Here is a 22415-nt window from a genome sequence, read left to right on the forward strand (position 1 = left end):
TGGCCCATCATAGCCATGCCAAGTATTGGCTGGTATTCTCAATCTGGGAAGGTTTATGGTTATTGGGCCCTTCCCAGCCTAAAAATAGCAGCCTGCGGCCACCCTAGAGAGGTTGCATCTATTAGATGCGCCAATTCTGATGCTTGCCCTGGTGCATTTGGAAACAGTAATATTTTGGAGTTGATGTCAGCTGTGTTAGTAGACAGCTGGACGCTGATATTAATAGGCTGAGAAGGTCCTTGGATATTGGCCCCTTACCACATAATAAGTCCAGCTCACAGCTATGTGCTTTCCTATGGCTGGTTATTAACAATAGAGTGGACCTCACTTTGTTTTTGTCATTTATTTATTAGTATTTTTCTTTTATTTATTTATTTATCTATCAGTAATTAATAAATGAAAAATAATGTGAAGTCCTCTCTGTTTGTAATAACTAGCTAAGGGAAAGCAGACAGCTGCGGGTTTATATTAATTTCCTGGGAATGTCCATGGTTATTCTGCCATTACCAACCTAGAAATATCAGCCTGCAGCTGCCCCAAAAGTGGCACATCATATTTAATGCTTAGCCTCAGCTCTTTCCCTGGTGTAGTGGCCAACGAGATAATTGTTTTAGGAGTTAGTAATGGAGAGGTGTCAATCAGACACCCCCATTACTAACCCAGTAGTAAAAATAAACATCCCTCAAAAAGTCCTTTATTTCTTAAAAACACTCCAACAATTACCCCTTTTCACCAATTTATTAAAGATAAAACTCCCACACCAGTCCGCTGTGTTCCACATTAAGGTCCCATGATGAGCCCCATCCAGAGAACAGAGCTTCATATGGATTAACTGCAGCAGACACCACCAGGTCTCTCAGTGGTCCATGATATCCAGCAGTGTCTGTGACCGGCTGTGACGTCAGTCAGGTTGCCACTTAGCCTGGTCAGAGCTGCTGTGTGACAGCATGAGAAACAGCGGCTTTGACCGGAGATAACCTTACTGATGTCACCACCGGTCACAGTCGCTGTTTCCCATGCTGTCCTCTGTGTGACAGCGTGAACCACAATACGCAATGCATGTCACCAGGTCAGAGATGCTGTTTCCAATGCTGTCACACAGAGGACCAAGTGGGAAGCTCCGGCTGTTCGTGCCCGATTGACTTGAATGAGGTTTGGATTCAGGATCAAGTTCGGGCACCGTTCTAGTACCTGAACCAAACTTTTTTCTAAAGTCCGACGGAACCCGACAGACCCGAACATTCACAGGTCCACCCATCCCTAGTCTCAATGTCCTAATGTTCAGCTGTTCTCATCATGAGAAGTTGTTAGCACATCAACAATGCACTAAATAGGGCAGAACCAAGCACAATGTACGTACTGGAAAAAAGATCTGCTGTTTGTAGAAGTTCATCACTCTGAATTAATTAGTGGTTCTATGAAATCTGAATTCCCTAATCTGGCAGTAATAAAGGAATTGCCCATGAACAAAGTTCATTTTAATTAATAGATCTTAAAAAAAATAAATTCCAGAATTGGATGTGTCACGTACCCACTCTCAGCACGCGACTTGGGGTTGCGCCTTCAAGGGTTAATCTATATCCCATCTCTCAGTCCAGCATTCAACCTCTGCCCTATGCTGTAATGGGAGCATAAATCACACACTGACCCAGGCCACACACCCACTCATACACGCTGCCACCACTCACCGAACACACAGGCGATGAGTCCCGGAAATATTACTACTACTGTCTGCCAATCATAAGGCTCACACAGTTTAAGGCTATGGATTCTGTAGAACATACAAGGTTCAACTTGTTAAAGTTTGATGCTTTAATACAAAAAGATACAGTGCTTACAATAAAAAAAGGTATAAAAATATGGTAATAAAAAGACATACAAATATGCACAACAGTTATAAAAATAAGCAGGAGAAAAACTTACAGAAATAGCTAACTTAGTAGTCTGCTTTCTGCTCCCTGAGGGGGGATGAATATGGAATGGAACACATCAGCTTGGCTGTCCTCAATCTGTGAACATGATTCTATGTATACAGGCCTAATTTATAGAGTCACACTGGAGGTCAGATTTCTAGACCAGCCTCTCTGGTTGATATTATAATTGCTTGTTTTTCACTGGGCCATGGCCACTCCACCAATGAATATATTATTTTCTCTGAAATTCTTTGTGTAAAGTTTCCCACAGATAGTGTCAGGCTGTAATTGACATCTCTCTTCAAAAGAGCCTAAGGTGTAAAACGTTTCCCTTCCTGGTTCCCAGCAAGGCCCCCTGATGAGATTGGAGACAGCAGACTGCCCTTTTAGGACAACATATGCTGTGAACCCTGTGAGACCTGCAGCCTCAGGACAGATGTTAAATTACTACTGGTTACACATATAAACCTATGCATATTTCACTACATACATATATACCTATACATATTTCACTACAGGATGTGTTTAAAAAACGTTCCTGTGCAGAGATAATCTTATAAATGTGCCCCTTCTGTGTACTGTGTCATGGCCGTGCAGGAGCATGGTCTGATCATGCACAGGAACATTTTTTAAACACATCCAATTGCAGATCTAAATATTATTCCAAGATCTGTTGATTAATATAAACTTTGTTTGTGGGAAAACCCTAAGCATCAGTGACTGTTAAATAATCCATTATACTGTAGGTATAAAAAGATGTATCTGGTGCCATCTTCATTGGCATCATTGCTGAGCCCAGGGATTGGCTGCAGTGGCCATGTGATGTCATTGTGATGCCACTGCTGCAGCTATACCAACAAAGACTGGAGAACAGCTGTTACGTCCGCACATACTTACCTGCCTTCTCTTATCCCTCGGCGCACTCATGACTCTGTCCCTCGCCGCTCTGCTTCTTCCTTTGCTGGGTCGCGGCGTCTGGTTCCTTTGCCCATGCGTGGTCGCGTCTCCTGCGCCGCTGAGCCTTCTGGGAGGTCGCGACCCGATGACCCCGCCCCAACATGGCGGCGCCCATCGGGTATTTCTTCCCGGCGTCTTCCCAGGTAAGACGCCTTTGCTTTGTAGGTTCTCTGTCTTTTGTCAGCGTTCCTATGCCCTAGGCTCCCTAGTCTCTGTATAATTCCCTACGCTTTTTACTCTGTGTCTCCGCTGAGTCTGCCCTTTGTTCCTGCCGTGTCTGCTCTGTGTTCCAGCTTTGTCCGCCCAGTGTTCCTGCCGTGCCGGTCCCGTGTTCCTGTCCTCAGAGTGTTCCCGTTTCATCTGCCCATTCCCAGTCCTGTGCCAGTTTTCCGTTTTTCATCTTCTCCTGTTTTTAGTCCGGTTCTTTAGTTCTTTCCCTTTTGTTTCTTTTTCAGCCTCGTGGTTTCCCCGTGTCTCTCTCCAGTGTCTCCTGGTGTATATATCTCCCCAAGTCTGCTCCAGTTCCCTTTTGCCTGGTCTCTCTCTTTTTGGTCGTCCCTTTGGCTCTAGCTGTTGTGTCTCCATTCCCCCTTGGACCTGCTCCTAACGCTCCCTGTATAGGGGGTGGTTCCATCTGGTCCGCTCGTCCTCGGGGGCTCTAGAGTCACGACCCAGAGGGTCCACTCTCGGATTCTTCTCCGAATCCTTACAACAGCAACGGACAGTCAATTCTGAAATGGCAAAGTACAACTGAATTTGGTATTTTTACAGAACAATGAATGTGGCAAAAAATAAAGATGGACAACCTCTTTGAATTACATTTCTTTATTTAACACATATTGAAAAGTGAAAAAGATGGCTCCTGCTCTTCGCACTCGTAGTAAGTAGGTAGATAGAGTTGCTAACTTTGAACTTCCTACATTGATGATCTGTTGTTCAGTTATTGATGGCAGAATCAATATTCACATTTTGACATTGATAGTCCAACTTTAAGAAAAAAATAGTTGGTGATGGAGTTCGATGACCTCTAGAAACACAAACAGAAATTACAATTATTATGTTATCACATTGACACAGCATTGTACTATCACGTAACCTTGTCCTTTGTCAGTTTCTGGAAATGTTGTTGTGTCTGTCTTCTTCAGTCCCCAGAGCTAAGCCCACCAGAATGTATAAGCAAAGAGGAATTCATCGAGAGAACATATGCAGCTGTGAGGCGTGGAGTAAAAGAAGAATACGGGGATTTATTTGATAAGATAGATGTGAGTCGTGAAGGTTTCATTGATTGGGACAAATTAACATCCTTCATGCTGCTTGAGCTTTACGAGAAAGATGAACGAGTGAAATCATCAGTAATTCCCCAGTGGAAGGATATTCGCAGCCTTCCATTAATTCACAAGGAAAACATCCAAAAAGTAGTTTATTTGAAAGGTTCTTGTCGCTACGTTACTTTGAGCAAAGATGGATTACTAGGAGTCTGGGGAGAAAATTTAAAACTACAAAGAAGCCTGCGGATCTGCACAGATACCGTCAAGCTGAAAGATTTATGGGCAACCGGCTTGGTGTTTCTGGCCAATGTAAACAAGGTAAATATGGATGTAAATATAAGTAATGCATATATCAATAAGCCAAGGGCGGAGGGTTACATCGTGAGCTTTATTCGTTTTTTTGTGACAGACTGTGCACAATGTGAAGCGAGTGCCCTGTGCTGGCTCAGCTTAGGTATGGGAACAGGATCAAAAAAATGTAATTGCCATTCTTCGTAGACAGGCTAAATAAACGAGCAATGTCTCTAAGTAATGAAAAGCATAAATCTAAATAAAAAATAAGACAGTAATTATATTATTAGTTTCAATTCATTCTGAAAGTGCTAAAATTGGAGTAAACGAGGTGCAGCTAGTGACCTATCCCTACAGTTCATTAGTCCAGTTGTATAAGAGTTGGAAAATGCACTTGTGTTCTAAATCCTAGTGCCGCATCAAGTCTCATAAATCATCCAACTCACTGTACTACAGACCTGTTTCCTACAATCGTCATTTATACCTCTTGTGGGGATAGATGATAAATGTTAGATCGGTAGGGCCCGATGATCATCAGAATGAATTGACTATTTCTTTTCACCAGTGCATCTGTGGTGAGGTGAGGAGGTGTGTGTATATGGAGCCAAGATCAGGCAAGTGTTCTGCGACTTCATGCAACGCTATAGGAGTTTGAAAAACAGAGAGTCCTCGGGTTCCTTTACCCATAATTTTCAGGGTGAGGTCAGGCGGCTCGGCAGACAAATGTGGTCGAAACTTTGCCCAATGGCTACATGATTTTGAAGCAATATTATGCTGGCATTGGTCATGGTTGGTTTCAATTTTGTGACCACCTACACCATTTAGGCTTAGCTTAACAGATCCTCCTTATTTTATTACTAAATGTTGATGAACTACAGATTAACTTTTCCTCTGGGCTTAAAATATTCCGAAAAGAGTGGTAAGAGCCAAATAGCTTTTTAAAGGAAAAAAAAAAAAACCCTATTTCACAATACTCTGTTAGGAATGATTTTTAGTATATGTGGTCCCCCCTTGGGTTCTGTGAATGTCAGACAGTGAAGGGTGTTGTTAAAAAGTTGCTATAATTTATTGACTTTATATCGTGAGAAATTGCAGTTCTAAAAGTAATATGTAGAATGGTATGGGTGGCCTCCGGTACACCTGCCATATCCAAATGTAGGTGTTAATCTAAAATATAGTATGGATAACTACTAGATACAAAGAAAAGGTAAATCTTAAATATGGTAACATTGTCTTATTAACATTATCGTCAAAGTTTGCTGATGCAAGGAAGCTGTTGGACCTTTCATTGCTTCCTGTACAGTTGTGTGCCCATTGGTGCGTTTTCTACACTGCGCATTTTTGCTGCATTAAAAAAGCAACGTCTTAGTGGGTGTGGGCAAAATGGCAAAGTGCGTGGGATTTATAGAAATCTCCTGCCCACTGTATTTTTTTTTTACTTAGTGTAAAATGACCTGCGGTGCGTGTTTCAAATGCACAAAAAAACGCACTCAAGAACTAAATGAAAATAAAAATGCAAGTGACCTAATTTACTTAATAGGTTAAAAACTGGTGAAGTTCTCTCCGATCTTAATGGGTGGGGGTGCGATGGATCCAGACATTCCTGATTCATTGGAATATGTAGTATTGTAATATTTCTGTCTTTATGTACACCACAACTCACTGACAGACACAGACAGAAAAGGGCCCCTGTGCAAGAGCAATACATGGGCCCTTTGCAATCCAATAGCGCATCAAAATGCATAAGTCCACCTACTTTGGAAGTGGAAATGAGCCCCCTTACCTCTTGGGCCTATGTTCACCTGCACATTTTGCATCAATGATATGTCCGCCCCTGCCACAACTCATCATGAGCTAGAAAAGCTGTGGCACCAGGCTACTGCTTCGCCGTAGCTTTGCCCAGTTTGGCAGAGCTGGGTGAAACTGCAGTGAAAATGTCAAAAGTTGTAAAATTTTTGCACAACTCAATATTGTGCAAAACATTTATGTCTTTTCAAAGCAATTTACTCCAGAATTCTTGCCTAACTGCTTTGATGAATCAGAGCCACGGAGATGCACATACTGTAACCATAAATGCAAGTTCAAAATAGTGGTGGCTGCAAGCAGAGAGAACGTTATTGTTTGAAGCACCACTCCAGCGCCAGCACTTATGTTTTTTTATTTCACCACCAAAGTGGTATCACTTATGAATGTTCCCTGCCCCTAGCAATATCCTTACCAAACACTGTCTCCTTCTATTCCCCGTGTTGCTCTGGTCGTCTCCTGCAGGTTGTGACCACTCCAGTTTTTATGGGCGAGCCGGAAGTCACTACTCAATGTAGGTCTATGAGAGCTAGATCGAAGCAATCCTGTAACACTTACATTGAGAGATTGTGACATTTACCTCTGACTTGCAGTCACAAGATGTCAGAACAGGACCAGAGCGGTGCCAGGAAGAGCAAAAGACAGCAGCCGGTAAGTATATTACTAGAGGCAGGGAACATGGATTACTGAAACCACTACTGCGGTCAAATTTAAAAAAAACTACAAAGTTGTGCTATAAAGGGTCTTTCTCATCATCTTGAATTGGTAAAATTGCTAAGGGCTGATAAAAACAAATAACTCTGCAATCTACTTGTTATTAAAAACCTTGTTTCTTCTTGTTTCTAGCCTGGATGTTAATGTTTACTGCTCATTTCCTAAGTTACCAGCCACCACTGCAGTCTAGCAGCTAGTGGCTGAACATGTGAAGAGCTTACAAGCTCTTTCCAGTAGAGCTTGTAAACACTGCTCTGAAGCTGACCTTGTGCTCCTCGTATCCTGCTGTATCTGAGCGCTCACAGTTCAGGCCAGAGACACAGCGATGCTGCTGGTGGGACTGTCAGTCAGGTTTGAGTACACCACCTCCTAACACCTAGCAAGCAGGAAACTAGAAGCCTGGGGGGCGGCAATCTCCTGCCTCAGAAGATGCAACAACCCCTTTAACTCTAGAGCTGTGTTAAGGAGATTTGTAGCTATTCGAAAAGTAGAGCTCAGACTCCCTGTACAAGATATAATGAAATTCCTTAAAAAATTGCTAAGGATTTGAAAACAAAAAACAAACACGATTATATCAATTTATTAAGGGCTTTGTTTAGGGGGATATGAACCTTTTTGCATGATGGCACATTAGACATTTTTCATATGCTAGACAATTCTCACACTAATACATTTATCTCAATACTAGTGAAAAGTTTCACCTTTTATTGTGTCTCTCTCCACAGATCGCAGTTGCTTTCACCAGTAAGGAAATATGTTTCTACGATCTCAGTTCTAAGCAGGACTTGTTTTGCCAGTATAAACTGCAGGGTTTACCTGCGACCCCAATAAGCATGGATTACTGGCACAACCCAGATGACGGCAATGATGCCATTCTTACATTTGGAGATGTCCGTGGGCAGGTATAGCGAACAATAGATTCCCCAGTCTGCTTAAGTGTCTATTCACACATGTCAGATTAAATAATACTTTTGGTGCAGATTCCACAGATTCATATTCTATGATAATCCGCTTTCCCTGCATGTAGATTGGGTTACTGCAGCCCCAAACAAACACCGCGCGAATATTTCTGCAAACATCTTTGCCTGCACCATTGAAAATTATCCTCTGAGGAAATAACCAGCCTGCTACTTATTCCGTACAAAAAGCCAAGGATTAGTCCCATTGAATATTTAAAACCTCAAAGAGTATATGCCATGCCTAGATCCATGGCACTTCCAAACATTACATAAATCAAAAAAATAGACCGGAAGCTATATGCCATAAAATGACACGAAACTTATTATCTTTACTTCCATCCTTAAGGTTTCCTATCCCTGTTCCTTACTTTCATGCCCCCTTCTTATGGATTTTTTTGCTGCATACATCATAATTAGGCCCTAATTAAAAACTTTTCATACTTCTTTTGTGGCTAAATCACGTGGAGGCAGTTACTATTATATGGATTGGCAATGGAATATACAGTTATATGAAAAAGTTTGGGCACCCCTATTAATCTTAAGCTTAATGTTTTACAAAAATTGTTTTTTTTGCAACAGCTATTTCAGTTCCATATATCTAATAACTGTTGGACACAGTAATGTTTCTGCCTTGAAATGAGGTTTATTGTACTAACAGAAAATGTGCAATCTGCATTCAAACAAAATTTGACAGGTGCATAAGTATGGGCACCCTTATCATTTTCTTGTTTAAAATACTCCTACCTACTTTTTACTGACTTACTGAAGCACTTTTTTTGGTTTTGTAACCTCATTGAGCTTTGAACTTCATAGCCAAGTGAAAGCAATCACGAGAAAAGCTACTTAAAGTGGCCACTTGCAAGTTGTTCTCCTGTTTGAATCTCCTCTGAAGAGTGGCATCATGGGCTCCTCAAAACAACTGTCAAATGATCTGAAAACAAAGATTATTCAACATAGTTGTTCAGGGGAAGGATACAAAAACCTGTCTAAGAGATTTAACCTGTCAATTTCCACTGTGAGGAACATAGTAAGGAAATGGAAGAACACAGGTACAGTTCTTGTTAAGGCCAGAAGTGGCAGACCAAGAAAAACATCAGAAAGGCAGAGAAGAAGAATGGTGAGATCAGTCAAGGACAATCCTCAGACCACCTCCAGAGAGCTGCAGAATCAACTTGCTGCAGATGGTGTCACTGTGCATCAGTCAACTATACAACGCACTTTGCACAAGGAGAAGCTGTATGGGAGAGTGATGCGAAAGAAGCCATTTCTGCAAGCACGCCACAAACAGAGTCGGCTGAGGTATGCAAAAGCACATTTGGAGAAGCCAATTTACTTTTGGAAGAAGGTCCTGTGGACTGATGAAACCAAGATTGAGTTGTTTGGTCATACAAAAAGGCGTTATGCATGGCGGCAAAAAAACACAGCATTCCAAGAAAAACACTTGCTACCCACAGTAAAATTTGTTTGAGGTTCCATCATGCTTTGGGGCTGTGTGGCCAATGCCGGCACCAGGAATCTTGTTAAAGTTGAGGGACGCATGGATTCCTCTCAGTATCAGCAGATTCTTAACATTAATGTTCATGAATCAGTGACAAAGTTGAAGTTACGCAGGGGATGGATCTTTCAGCAAGACAATGATCCAAAACACCGCTCCAAATCTACTCAGGCATTCATGCAGAGGAACAATTACACTGTTCTGGAATGGCCATCCCAGTCCCCAGACCTGAATATCGTTGAACATCTGTGGGATCATTTGAAGAGGGCTGTCCATGCTCGGCGACCATCAAACTTAGCTGAACTGGAATTGTTTTGTAAAGAGGAATGGTCAAAAATACCTTCATCCAGGATCCAGGAACTCATTAACAGCTACAGGAAGCGACTAGAGGCTGTTATTTTTGCAAAAGGAAGATCTACTAAATATTAATGTCACTTTTCTGGTGAGGTGCCCATACTTATGCACCTGTCAAATTTTGTTTGAATGCAGATTGCACATTTTCTGTTAGTACAATAAACCTCATTTCAAGGCAGAAACATTACTGTGTCCAACAGTTATTAGATATATGAAACTGAAATAGCTGTTGCAAAAAAAACAATTTTTATAAAAAATTAAGCGGAAGATTAATAGGGGTGCCCAAACTTTTTCATATATCTGTATATAAGGATATTGCAAACACTGTTATGGGGCTTGTTATATTTTGACTACTTTACTATGTATGATATATCAAAAGATTTTTGGATGCTTCATTGCTCCACAAATTTATAAATACTTAATCTTCACTTTAATTCAATAACAGCTCCATGCTTAAAGGTGATGATTTACCTGTAATTTGTGTACCTTTTTTTGGCTGTTTTTTTTGCATATTGCTGTCCCCATACTAACTGGTTTTACGTATAATCTTTTAATATTGTATCAATAAAAAGTTTTGTGTAATTTTATGGCATATACTGTAGCTTCCCATTGAATATTTAATAGGACTTGTCATTATGCATTTCTGCTGTAAAAGCCCCAGTACACATTAGACTGAAGTCAGCTGAATATGCCGATCGCGTTGAGGCAGCCTAATATGTGTGGAGACCTCTCAACTCTTCCCCGACAAATATCAGGGGAAACAAAGATGCGGCACGTGCGACTTCCCAGAACTGATCCTATTATTCTTTGGGAGGTAAGCCGATCACAGCGGAGTCTGACAGAGTCTCATAGAGAACACTTGTGCGATTGGCCAAGCCAAACCTTCCTGTGTATGGGGGGCTCGGGAAAAATATCTGTCAGCCGAACGATCATTCAACTGACTTCTAATGTTTGGGGGATAAGGATAAATCCAGAGGTTTAGGATTATCTCTGTCACGTATTATGACGCAAATCCACATCAAAATCTGCATCTTTTCACAGTGGATTTTGATGTGTATTTTGCCATTTGCGGTACATATTGGCATTTCTGCCACACCAGGACTCGCCCTTATGTCAGCCATGTGCCAATTAGAATGAATTGTTTGGTAGAGTGGTAACGTGCGTCTTATCTCCACAGGTCCAGGCTATCTGTTTCACGGCAGCCATGATATCCTTGTTTGAGCGTCCGGCTAATTCTACAGAGGATCAACAGACTACTCTGTACATTACCTGGAAAGAATTGGTTGGCGGATTCCATAGATGCTGCTCTATTGCAAAACACGAACTTCATGACAACGACTGGGTGCGACAAGGTGATGGGCCAACTCATTTGTATGAGCACTTTTAGGAATCAACTAATTAGACAAGACAGTGGTCATGTTGCTTCTCTTTAAAAGGATGAGACGATATCATTAGCCTCCAGCACAAGGAAAGTGGTTGTATTCCAAGTACGGTAAATACTTTGCAGAATTAAATGTCCATTCTTAACCAAGACTGACAGAAATATATAGTGAAGATCAAGTGTACAATGTTACATCCATTTCTATGGAAATTTTCCTATTGTTGCTGATTTCTAAGTAATGATGAGTAGTGTTGAGCGATACCGTCCGATACTTGAAAGTATCGGTATCGGAAAGTATCGGCCGATACCGGCAAAGTATCGGATCCAATCCGATACCGATACCCGATACCAATACAAGTCAATGGGACTCAAGTATCGGACGGTATTCCTGATGGTTCCCAGGGTCTGAAGGAGAGGAAACTCTCCTTCAGACCCTGGGATCCATATAAATGTGTAAAATAAAGAATGAAAATAAAAAATATTGCTATACTCACCTGTCCGACGCAGCCTGGACCTCAGCGAGGGAACCGGCAGCGTTGTTTGTTTAAAATTCGCGCTTTTACTTGGTTACGTGAAGTCCCGGCTTGTGATTGGTCAGGGCGGCCATGTTGCCGGGACGCGGACCAATCACAGCAAGCCGTGACGAAATTACGTCACGGCTTGCTGTGATTGGTCCGCGTCCCGGCAACATGGCCGCCCTGACCAATCACAAGCCGTGACGTCACTGGAGGCTGGACACGCGCGCTTTTTAAAATACGCGCATGTCCAGCCTCCCGTGACGTCACGGCTTGTGATTGGTTAATGGCGGCCATGTTGCCGGGACGCGGACCAATCACAGCAAGCCGTGACGTAATTTCGTCACGGCTTGCTGTGATTGGTCCGCGTCCCGGCAACATGGCGCCGTGACCAATCATAAGCCGGGACGTCACTGGAGGCTGGACACGCGCGCTTTTTAAAATACGCGCATGTCCAGCCTCCCGTGACGTCACGGCTTGTGATTGGTTAATGGCGGCCATGTTGCCGGGACGCGGACCAATCACAGCAAGCCGTGACGTAATTTCGTCACGGCTTGCTGTGATTGGTCCGCGTCCCGGCAACATGGCGCCGTGACCAATCATAAGCCGGGACGTCACTGGAGGCTGGACACGCGCGCTTTTTAAAATACGCGCATGTCCAGCCTCCCGTGACGTCACGGCTTGTGATTGGTTAATGGCAGCCATGTTGCCGGGACGCGGACCAATCACAGCAAGCCGTGACGTAATTTCGTCACGGCTTGCTGTGATTGGTCCGCGTCCCGGCAACATGGCCGCCCTGACCAATCACAAGCCGGGACTTCACGTAACCAAGTAAAAGCGCGAAATTTAAACAAACAACGCTGCCGGTTCCCTCGCTGAGGTCCAGGCTGCGTCGGAGAGGTGAGTATAGCAATATTTTTTATTTTAATTCTCTCTTTTACACATTATTACATTAATGTTGTTGCGATACCCGATACCTGATACCACAAAAGTATCGGATCTCGGTATCGGAAATTCCGATACAGCAAATATCGGCCGATACCCGATACTTGCAGTATCGGAATGCTCAACACTAATGATGAGCCATTATGTACGCGGAGGATTTACAAAAACACATGAAGTCTTTACGTCTGCCTTCTGCCTGTAAACACTCTGTGTGCCCACAAATGGCGCCTCCTACAGTGTGCCTGCTTTATAGCAAGTCATTTAAAGTGGCATTTTTTTGCTCTTATTTTTTAAGAAATGGCACAAATCCTCCCTGCATGCAAATGGAGGCTTACAAAGGTACAGTAGGACCTAAAAGACTTCTATAGATGCCATATTATGGTAGTGTGCATGAGCCTTAAAGTGGTTGTCCCGCCTTATGCTACAATTCTTCAGTCACTCTGTGTGAATGTAGTGCGCCAGCTGTGAGGATTCTCCGGAGAGGGCGGTCATGTGACCCCAAGTATGTGACTTGCATACTTCCGGACACATTCTGACTGTCTGGCCTCCCTAAATAAACTTGCAATGATGCATTGAGGAAGGTCATGCACACCTAGTCAACACGAGGCTGTAAATCTCATGATTGCAATCACACGTCCGCTGCTCCCGGCATCAGCCACGGAAAACTCTCACAGCATGCAGTGCACGTGATGTGAGGATTCATGAGGATGCATTCACACAGAGTGACTACAGACTTGTTGCCTAAGGCTGGACAACCCCTTTAAGAGCCTCCACAGGGAAAATATATAGCCTATTTTGCCTGTTCAGCTGCACAAGGGCTTCGAGAGGAGAGGGATCCACTCTGGCCCCTGATTTTATAGCAAATATTTGACATTGCAATATTTCTGATATATTACCAATAACTCCCTTACGGCTCTATACCAAAAAGGATGTAACCAAAGCCCATTTTCTGTCCTAGATTACTAGGGATGTTATTATTAGTCACATCACTACCCTTGACCACCTAGATCAGGGGCTATACAGACATCTGTCTGAGGTGGTTTAGTGAATCCTGCATTGAACAGGGGGTTGGATATGATAACCCTGGAGGTCCCTTCCAATTCTCACATTCTATGATTATATCACAACTTTCTGAAAAATAACCCCTAAATTTACATGTTAATCACAGAAGGGTTGCTTTCACTCGTGATCCTCTTCTACAGCCAGAGCAGAAGGAGCGAGCTACTGCAAAGAGCAGTTCTGGGGATGTAAATTCCGGGAATGCTGGCAGAAATGGACCCATGCTGGTATTCCACAGGGTCCTCAGTTTTTGGTGTCTACCAGTGCCCATTAATGCATACTGCATCTAAGCATTTTGTATATCTTAGAAAGACTCACACACATCACACAGAGTCCTATAGTGAAAAATCATTTTTTGATTTTTTGATTGGTAGCACTCTGTATAGGAAAGAAAAGTAACAGCTACAGTTGAAGGACACTCTTTAGACTTCCGTTTGGCAAGTGGAGCTTCCTGGATATATAAACCCTAGGAGTTTTTTCCAGCATATACACGAAGTACAAGCCTCAGATCCAATGTGCACTGAGCTGAATATATGCTACATGCACATGTATTGTGAACAGTTAAGCAAGTTGAAGATGAAATGATCTCTAACATAGTAACATAATTAGCACGCTGGAGATGAAATGGTCTCTAAAATACTGTACCTAAAATTAAATATGACAAATTTCCTTTGTATTTTAGGATATATATATATATGTGTATATATATATATATATATATATATATATATATATATATATATATATATATATATATATATATATATATATATATATATCTAATATATAATTGCCTAGAATACTACTTCCTGCAATTTGTGCCAACTTCCGTGGCTTTGTCCGGAGCTAATGTCCTGAGATAATGACCTGAGATAATGTCCGGAGCTAATGTCCGGAGCTAATGTCCGGAGCTAATGTCCGGAGATAAGTGACGTCACCAGTGTCCTACACCCAGGCAGAGCACAGGGGCCCCAGGCAGCATATGGGGTCCCAGGCAGAGCACAGTGGCCCCAGGCGGAGCACAGGGGCCCCAGGCAGCATATGGGGCCCCAGGCAGAGCACAGTGGTCCCAGGCAGAGCACAGTGGTCCCAGGCAGCCTATGGGGCCCCAGGCAGAGCACAGTGGCCCCAGGCAGAGCACAGGGGCCCCAGGCAGCATATGGGGCCCCAGGCAGAGCACAGGGGCCCCAGGCAGCATATGGGGCCCCAGGCAGAGCACAGTGGCCCCAGGCAGAGCACAGGGGCCCCAGGCAGAACATGGGGCCCCAGGCAGAGCACAGGGGCCCCAGGCAGAGCACAGGGGCCCCAGGCAGCATATGGGGCCCCAGGCAGAGCACAGGGGCCCCAGGCAGAGCACAGGGGCCCCAGGCAGCATATGGGGCCCCAGGCAGAGCACAGGGGCCCCAGGCAGCATATGGGGCCCCAGGCAGAGCACAGTGGCCCCAGGCAGAGCACAGGGGCCCCAGGCAGAACATGGGGCCCCAGGCAGAGCACAGGGGCCCCAGGCAGAGCACAGGGGCCCCAGGCAGCATATGGGGCCCCAGGCAGAGCACAGGGGCCCCAGGCAGCATATGGGGCCCCAGGCAGAGCACAGTGGCCCCAGGCAGCATATGGGGCCCCAGGCAGAGCACAGTGGTCCCAGGCAGAGCACAGGGGCCCCAGGCAGCTTATGGGGCCCCAGGCAGAGCACAGTGGCCCCAGGCAGAACATGGGGCCCCAGGCAGAGCACAGTGGCCGCAGGCAGAGCACAGGGGCCCCAGGCAGAACATGGGGCCCCAGGCAGAGCACAGGGGCCCCATGGCCCCTGCCTGGGGCCCCAGGCAGAGCACAGGGGCCCCAGGCAGCATATGGGGCCCCAGGCAGAGCACAGGGGCCCCAGGCAGCATATGGGGCCCCAGGCAGAGCACAGTGGCCCCAGGCAGAGCACACACCAAATCGGAGGCCGAGGGGCCCCGCCCACCAAAGCGGAGGCCGAGGGTCCCCGCCCACCAAATCGGAGGCCGAGGGTCCCCGCCCACCAAATCGGAGGCCGAGGGTCCCCGCCCACCAAATCGGAGGCCGAGGGTCCCCGCCCACCAAATCGGAGGCCGAGGGTCCACACCATCCAAATCGGAGGCCGAGGGGCCCCGCCCACCAAATCGGAGGCCGACGGGCCCCACCCACCAAAGCGGAGGCCGAGGGTCCCCGCCCACCAAATCGGAGGCCGAGGGTCCCCGCCCACCAAATTGGAGGCCAAGGGGCCCCACCAACCAAATCGGAGGCCGAGGAGCCCCGCCCACCAAATCGAAGGTCGAGGGGCCCCGCCCAAGAAAGCGGAGGCCGAGGGTCCCCGCACACCAAATCGGAGGCAGAGGGACCCCGCCCACCAAATCGGAGGCCGAGGGGCCCCGCCCACCAAAGCGGAGGCCGAGGGTCCCCGACCACCAAATCGGAGGCCAAGGGGCCCCGCCAACCAAATCGGAGGCCGAGGGGCCCCGCCAACCAAATCGGAGGCCGAGGGGCCCCGCCCACCAAATCGGAGGCCGAGGGTCCCCGCCCACCAAATCGGAGGCCGAGGGTCCCCACCCACCAAATCGGAGGCCGAGGGTCCCCGCCCACCAAATCGGAGGCCGAGGGTCCACACCATCCAAATCGGAGGCCGAGGGGCCCCGCCCACCAAATCGGAGGCCGATGGGCCCCACCCACCAAAACGGAGGCCGAGGGTCCCCGCCCACCAAATCGGAGGCCGAGGGTCCCCGCCCACCAAATCGGAGGCCGAGGGTCCCCGCCCACCAAATTGGAGGCTGAGGGGCCCCACCAACCAAATCGGAGGCCGAGGAGCCCCGCCCACCAAATCGAAGGTCGAGGGGCCCCGCCCACGAAAGCGGAGGCCGAGGGTCCCCGCACACCAAATCGGAGGCCGAGGGTCCACACCATCCAAATCGGAGGCCGAGGGGCCCCGCCCACCAAATCGGAGGCCGACGGGCCCCACCCACCAAAGCGGAGGCCGAGGGTCCCCGCCCACCAAATCGGAGGCCGAGGGTCCCCGCCCACCAAATCGGAGGCCGAGGGTCCCCGCCCACCAAATTGGAGGCCGAGGGGCCCCACCAACCAAATCGGAGGCCGAGGAGCCCCGCCCACCAAATCGAAGGTCGAGGGGCCCTGCCCAAGAAAGCGGAGGCCGAGGGTCCCCGCACACCAAATCGGAGGCAGAGGGACCCCGCCCACCAAATCGGAGGCCGAGGGGCCCTGCCCACCAAAGCGGAGGCCGAGGGTCCCCGACCACCAAATCGGAGGCCGAGGGGCCCCGCCAACCAAATCGGAGGCCGAGGGTCCCTGCCCACCAAATCGGAGGCCGAGGGGCCCCGCCAACCAAATCGGAGGCCGAGGGGCCCCGCCCACCAAATCGGAGGCCGAGGGTCCCCGCCCACCAAATCGGAGGCCGAGGGTCCCCGCCCACCAAATCGGAGGCCGAGGGTCCCCGCCCACCAAATCGGAGGCCGAGGGTCCACACCATCCAAATCGGAGGCCGAGGGGCCCCGCCCACCAAATCGGAGGCCGATGGGCCCCACCCACCAAAACGGAGGCCGAGGGTCCCCGCCCACCAAATCGGAGGCCGAGGGTCCCCGCCCACCAAATCGGAGGCCGAGGGTCCCCGCCCACCAAATTGGAGGCTGAGGGGCCCCACCAACCAAATCGGAGGCCGAGGAGCCCCGCCCACCAAATCGAAGGTCGAGGGGCCCCGCCCACGAAAGCGGAGGCCGAGGGTCCCCGCACACCAAATCGGAGGCAGAGGGACCCCGCCCACCAAATCGGAGGCCGAGGGGCCCCGCTGTTGTGAAATTGGATTCTGGGCTCCCCCGGTGGCCACTTGTGGAATTGTACTTGTGTGCATCATCCCCTCTGTTCACCTGCTCCTATCAGGATGTGGGAGTCGCTATATAACCTTGCTCCTCTGTCAGTTTCTTGCCGGTCAACAATGTAATCAGAAGCCTTTCTGTGCATGTTCCTGCTACTAGACAACTCCCAGCTAAGTTGGACTTTTGTCCTTGTGTGTTTTTGCATTTTGTTCCTGTTCACAGCTGCTGTTTCGTTACTGTGTCTGGAAAGCTCTTGTGAGCGGAAATTGCCACTCTGGTGTTATGAGTTAATGCTAGAGTCTTAAAGTAATTTCTGGATGGTGTTTTGATAGGGTTTTCTGCTGACCTTGAAAGTGCCCTTTCTGTCTTCTTGCTATCTAGTAAGCGGACCTCGATTTTTGCTAAACCTATTTTCATACTACGTTTGTCATTTCATCTAAAATCACCGCCAATATATGTGGGGGCCTCTGTCTGCCTTTTGGGAAAATTTCTCTAGAGGTGAGCCAGGACTGTCTTTTCCTCTGCTAGGATTAGGTAGTTCTCCGGCTGGCGCTGGGCATCTAGGGATAAAAAAACGTAGGCATGCTACCCGGCCACTTCTAGTTGTGCGGCAGGTTTAGTTCATGGTCAGTATAGTTACCATCTTCCAAGAGCTAGTTCTCATATATGCTGGGCTATGTTCTCTCGCCATTGAGAATCATGACAGTTTGACCGGCCAAAAAAAAGGGTTAAATTACTGGCTGAGAAAGGAGAGAAAAAAGAAGTCTGCTACAATTTTTTTTTTTTTTTTCCTCTATTTCTGAGTGTGCTCTTAATTGAATCACTTGCTAGTCTGCCTATACTGCAGCCTTCCTCTCTTTCTCTCCTTCTTATCCTTGAGTGGCTCTGTGTTCACCTGTTTCAAATGGATCTTCAGAGTGTAGCTACAGGTTTGAATAATCTCGCCACAAAGGTACAAAATTTGCAAGATTTTGTTGTTCATGCACCTATGTCTGAGCCTAGAATTCCTTTGCCTGAATTCTTCTCGGGGAATAGATCTCACTTTCAAAATTTTAAAAATAATTGCAAATTGTTTTTGTCCCTGAAGTCTCGCTCTGCCGGAGACCCTGCACAGCAGGTCAGGATTGTAATTTCCTTGCTCCGGGGCGACCCTCAAGACTGGGCTTTTGCATTGGCACCAGGGGATCCTGCGTTGCTCAATGTGGATGCGTTTTTTCTGGCCTTGGGGTTGCTTTATGAGGAACCTCATTTAGAGCTTCAGGCGGAAAAGGCCTTGATGTCCTTGTCTCAGGGGCAAGATGAAGCTGAAATATACTGCCAAAAATTCCGCAAATGGTCTGTGCTTACTCAGTGGAATGAGTGCGCCCTGGCGGCGATTTTCAGAGAAGGTCTCTCTGATGCCATTAAGGATGTTATGGTGGGGTTCCCTGTGCCTGCGAGTCTGAATGAGTCCATGACGATGGCTATTCAGATCGATAGGCGTCTGCGGGAGCGCAAACCTGTGCACCATTTGGCGGTGTCTACTGAGAAAACGCCAGAAAATATGCAATGTGATAGAATTCTGTCCAGAAGCGAGCGGCAGAATTTTAGACGAAAAAATGGGTTGTGCTTCTATTGTGGTGATTCAACTCATGTTATATCAGCATGCTTTAAGCGTACTAAGAAGCCTGACAAGTCTGTTTCAATTAGCACTTTACAGTCTAAGTTTATTCTATCTGTGACCCTGATTTGTTCTTTGTCATCTATTACCGCGGACGCCTATGTCGACTCTGGCGCTGCTTTGAGTCTTATGGATTGGTCCTTTGCCAAACGCTGTGGGTATGATTTGGAGCCATTGGAGGCTCCGATACCTCTGAAAGGGATTGACTCCACCCCATTGGCTAGTAATAAACCACAATACTGTACACAAGTGACTATGCGTGTTAATCCGGATCACCAGGAGGTTATTCGCTTTCTGGTGCTGTATAATCTACATGATGTTTTGGTGCTGGGATTGCCATGGCTGCAATCTCATAACCCAGTCCTCGACTGGAGAGCTATGTCTGTGTTAAGCTGGGGATGTAAAGGAACTCATGGGGACGTACCTTTGGTTTCCATTTCATCATCTATTCCCTCTGAGATTCCTGAATTCTTGTCTGACTTTCGTGACGTTTTTGAAGAACCCAAGGTTGGTTCACTACCTCCGCACCGGGAGTGCGATTGTGCCATAGACTTGATCCCGGGTAGTAAATACCCTAAGGGTCGTTTATTTAATCTGTCTGTGCCTGAACACGCGGCTATGCGAGAATATATAAAGGAGTCCTTGGAAAAGGGACATATTCGTCCTTCGTCATCTCCCTTAGGAGCCGGTTTTTTCTTTGTGTCTAAGAAAGACGGCTCTTTGAGGCCGTGTATTGATTATCGACTTTTGAATAAAATCACGGTTAAATATCAATATCCGTTACCACTGCTTACTGATTTGTTTGCTCGTATAAAGGGGGCCAAGTGGTTCTCTAAGATTGATCTCCGTGGGGCGTATAATTTGGTGCGAATCAAGCAGGGGGATGAGTGGAAAACCGCATTTAATACGCCCGAGGGCCATTTTGAGTATTTGGTGATGCCTTTTGGTCTTTCAAATGCCCCTTCAGTCTTCCAGTCCTTTATGCATGACATTTTCCGCGATTATTTGGACAAATTTATGATTGTGTATCTGGATGATATTCTGATTTTTTCGGATGACTGGGACTCTCATGTCCAGCAGGTCAGGAGGGTTTTTCAGGTTTTGCGGTCTAATTCCTTGTGTGTGAAGGGTTCTAAGTGTGTTTTTGGGGTTCAAAAGATTTCCTTCTTGGGATACATTTTTTCCCCCTCTTCCATCGAGATGGATCCTGTCAAGGTTCAGGCTATTGGTGATTGGACGCAACCCTCTTCTCTTAAGAGTCTTCAGAAATTTTTGGGCTTTGCTAACTTTTATCGTCGATTTATTGCTGGTTTTTCTGATGTTGTAAAACCATTGACTGATTTGACTAAGAAGGGTGCTGATGTTGCTGATTGGTCCCCTGATGCTGTGGAGGCCTTTCGGGAGCTCAAGCGCCGTTTTTCTTCCGCCCCAGTGTTGCGTCAGCCTGATGTTGCTCTTCCTTTTCAGGTTGAGGTCGACGCTTCTGAAATCGGAGCTGGGGCGGTGTTGTCGCAGAGAAGTTCCGACTGCTCCGTGATGAGACCTTGTGCTTTTTTTTCCCGTAAATTTTCGCCCGCCGAGCGGAATTATGATATTGGGAATCGGGAGCTTTTGGCCATGAAGTGGGCTTTTGAGGAGTGGCGTCACTGGCTTGAGGGGGCCAGACATCAGGTGGTGGTATTGACTGACCACAAAAATTTAATTTACCTTGAGTCTGCCAGGCGCCTGAATCCTAGACAGGCGCGCTGGTCGTTGTTTTTCTCTCGGTTTAATTTTGTGGTGTCTTACCTACCGGGTTCTAAGAATGTTAAGGCGGATGCCCTTTCTAGGAGTTTTGAGCCTGACTCCCCTGGTAATTCTGAGCCCACAGGTATCCTTAAAGATGGAGTGATATTGTCTGCCGTTTCTCCAGACCTACGGCGGGCCTTGCAGGAGTTTCAGGCGGATAGACCTGATCGTTGCCCACCTGGTAGACTGTTTGTTCCTGATGATTGGACCAGTAGAGTCATCTCTGAGGTTCATTCTTCTGCGTTGGCAGGTCATCCTGGAATCTTTGGTACCAGGGATTTGGTGGCAAGGTCCTTCTGGTGGCCTTCCCTGTCACGAGATGTGCGAGGCTTTGTGCAGTCTTGTGACGTTTGTGCTCGGGCCAAGCCTTGTTGTTCTCGGGCTAGTGGATTGTTGTTACCCTTGCCTATCCCGAAGAGGCCTTGGACGCACATCTCGATGGATTTTATTTCGGATCTGCCTGTTTCTCATAAGATGTCTGTCATCTGGGTGGTGTGTGACCGTTTCTCTAAGATGGTCCATCTGGTTCCCTTGCCTAAGTTGCCTTCTTCTTCCGAGTTGGTTCCTCTGTTTTTTCAAAATGTTGTTCGTTTGCATGGTATTCCGGAGAATATCGTTTCTGACAGAGGGACCCAATTCGTGTCTAGATTTTGGCGGGCATTCTGTGCTAGGATGGGCATAGATTTGTCTTTTTCGTCTGCTTTCCATCCTCAGACTAATGGCCAGACCGAGCGGACTAATCAGACCTTGGAGACATATTTGAGGTGTTTTGTGTCTGCGGATCAGGATGATTGGGTTGCTTTTTTGCCTTTGGCGGAGTTCGCCCTCAATAATCGGGCCAGCTCTGCCACCTTGGTGTCCCCGTTTTTCTGTAATTCGGGGTTTCATCCTCGATTTTCCTCCGGTCAAGTGGAATCTTCGGATTGTCCTGGAGTGGATGCTGTGGTGGAGAGGTTGCATCAGATTTGGGGGCAGGTGGTGGACAATTTGAAGTTGTCCCAGGAGAAGACTCAGCTTTTTGCCAACCGCCGTCGTCGTGTTGGTCCTCGGCTTTGTGTTGGGGACTTGGTGTGGTTGTCTTCTCGTTTTGTCCCTATGAGGGTTTCTTCTCCTAAGTTTAAGCCTCGGTTCATCGGCCCGTACAAGATATTGGAGATTCTTAACCCTGTGTCCTTCCGTTTGGACCTCCCTGCATCCTTTTCGATTCATAATGTTTTTCATCGGTCATTGTTGCGCAGGTATGAGGTACCGGCTGTGCCTTCCGTTGAGCCTCCTGCTCCGGTGTTGGTTGAGGGTGAGTTGGAGTACGTTGTGGAAAAGATCTTGGACTCTCGTGTTTCCAGACGGAAACTCCAGTATCTGGTCAAATGGAAGGGATACGGTCAGGAGGATAATTCTTGGGTCACTGCCTCTGATGTTCATGCCTCCGATCTTGTCCGTGCCTTTCATAGGGCTCATCCTGATCGCCCTGGTG

General features: G+C 47.0%; 1 protein-coding gene across 1 annotated transcript in view; it reads left to right on the plus strand.

Annotated features, from left to right (window-relative positions):
• The window catches only part of WDR49 (WD repeat domain 49), a 314656-nt gene that overhangs the window by 23656 nt on the left and 268585 nt on the right, over window positions 1–22415 (plus strand). Inside the window, exons 2-4 of the mRNA XM_077290613.1 lie at window positions 4016–4456; window positions 7672–7848; window positions 10932–11106. Coding sequence (XP_077146728.1) covers window positions 4016–4456; window positions 7672–7848; window positions 10932–11106 — 793 coding nt within the window. The remainder of the gene's footprint in view (window positions 1–4015; window positions 4457–7671; window positions 7849–10931; window positions 11107–22415) is intronic.

Source organism: Ranitomeya variabilis, chromosome 2, assembly GCF_051348905.1.
Source record: "Ranitomeya variabilis isolate aRanVar5 chromosome 2, aRanVar5.hap1, whole genome shotgun sequence".
NCBI classification, from domain to species: domain Eukaryota; kingdom Metazoa; phylum Chordata; class Amphibia; order Anura; family Dendrobatidae; genus Ranitomeya; species Ranitomeya variabilis.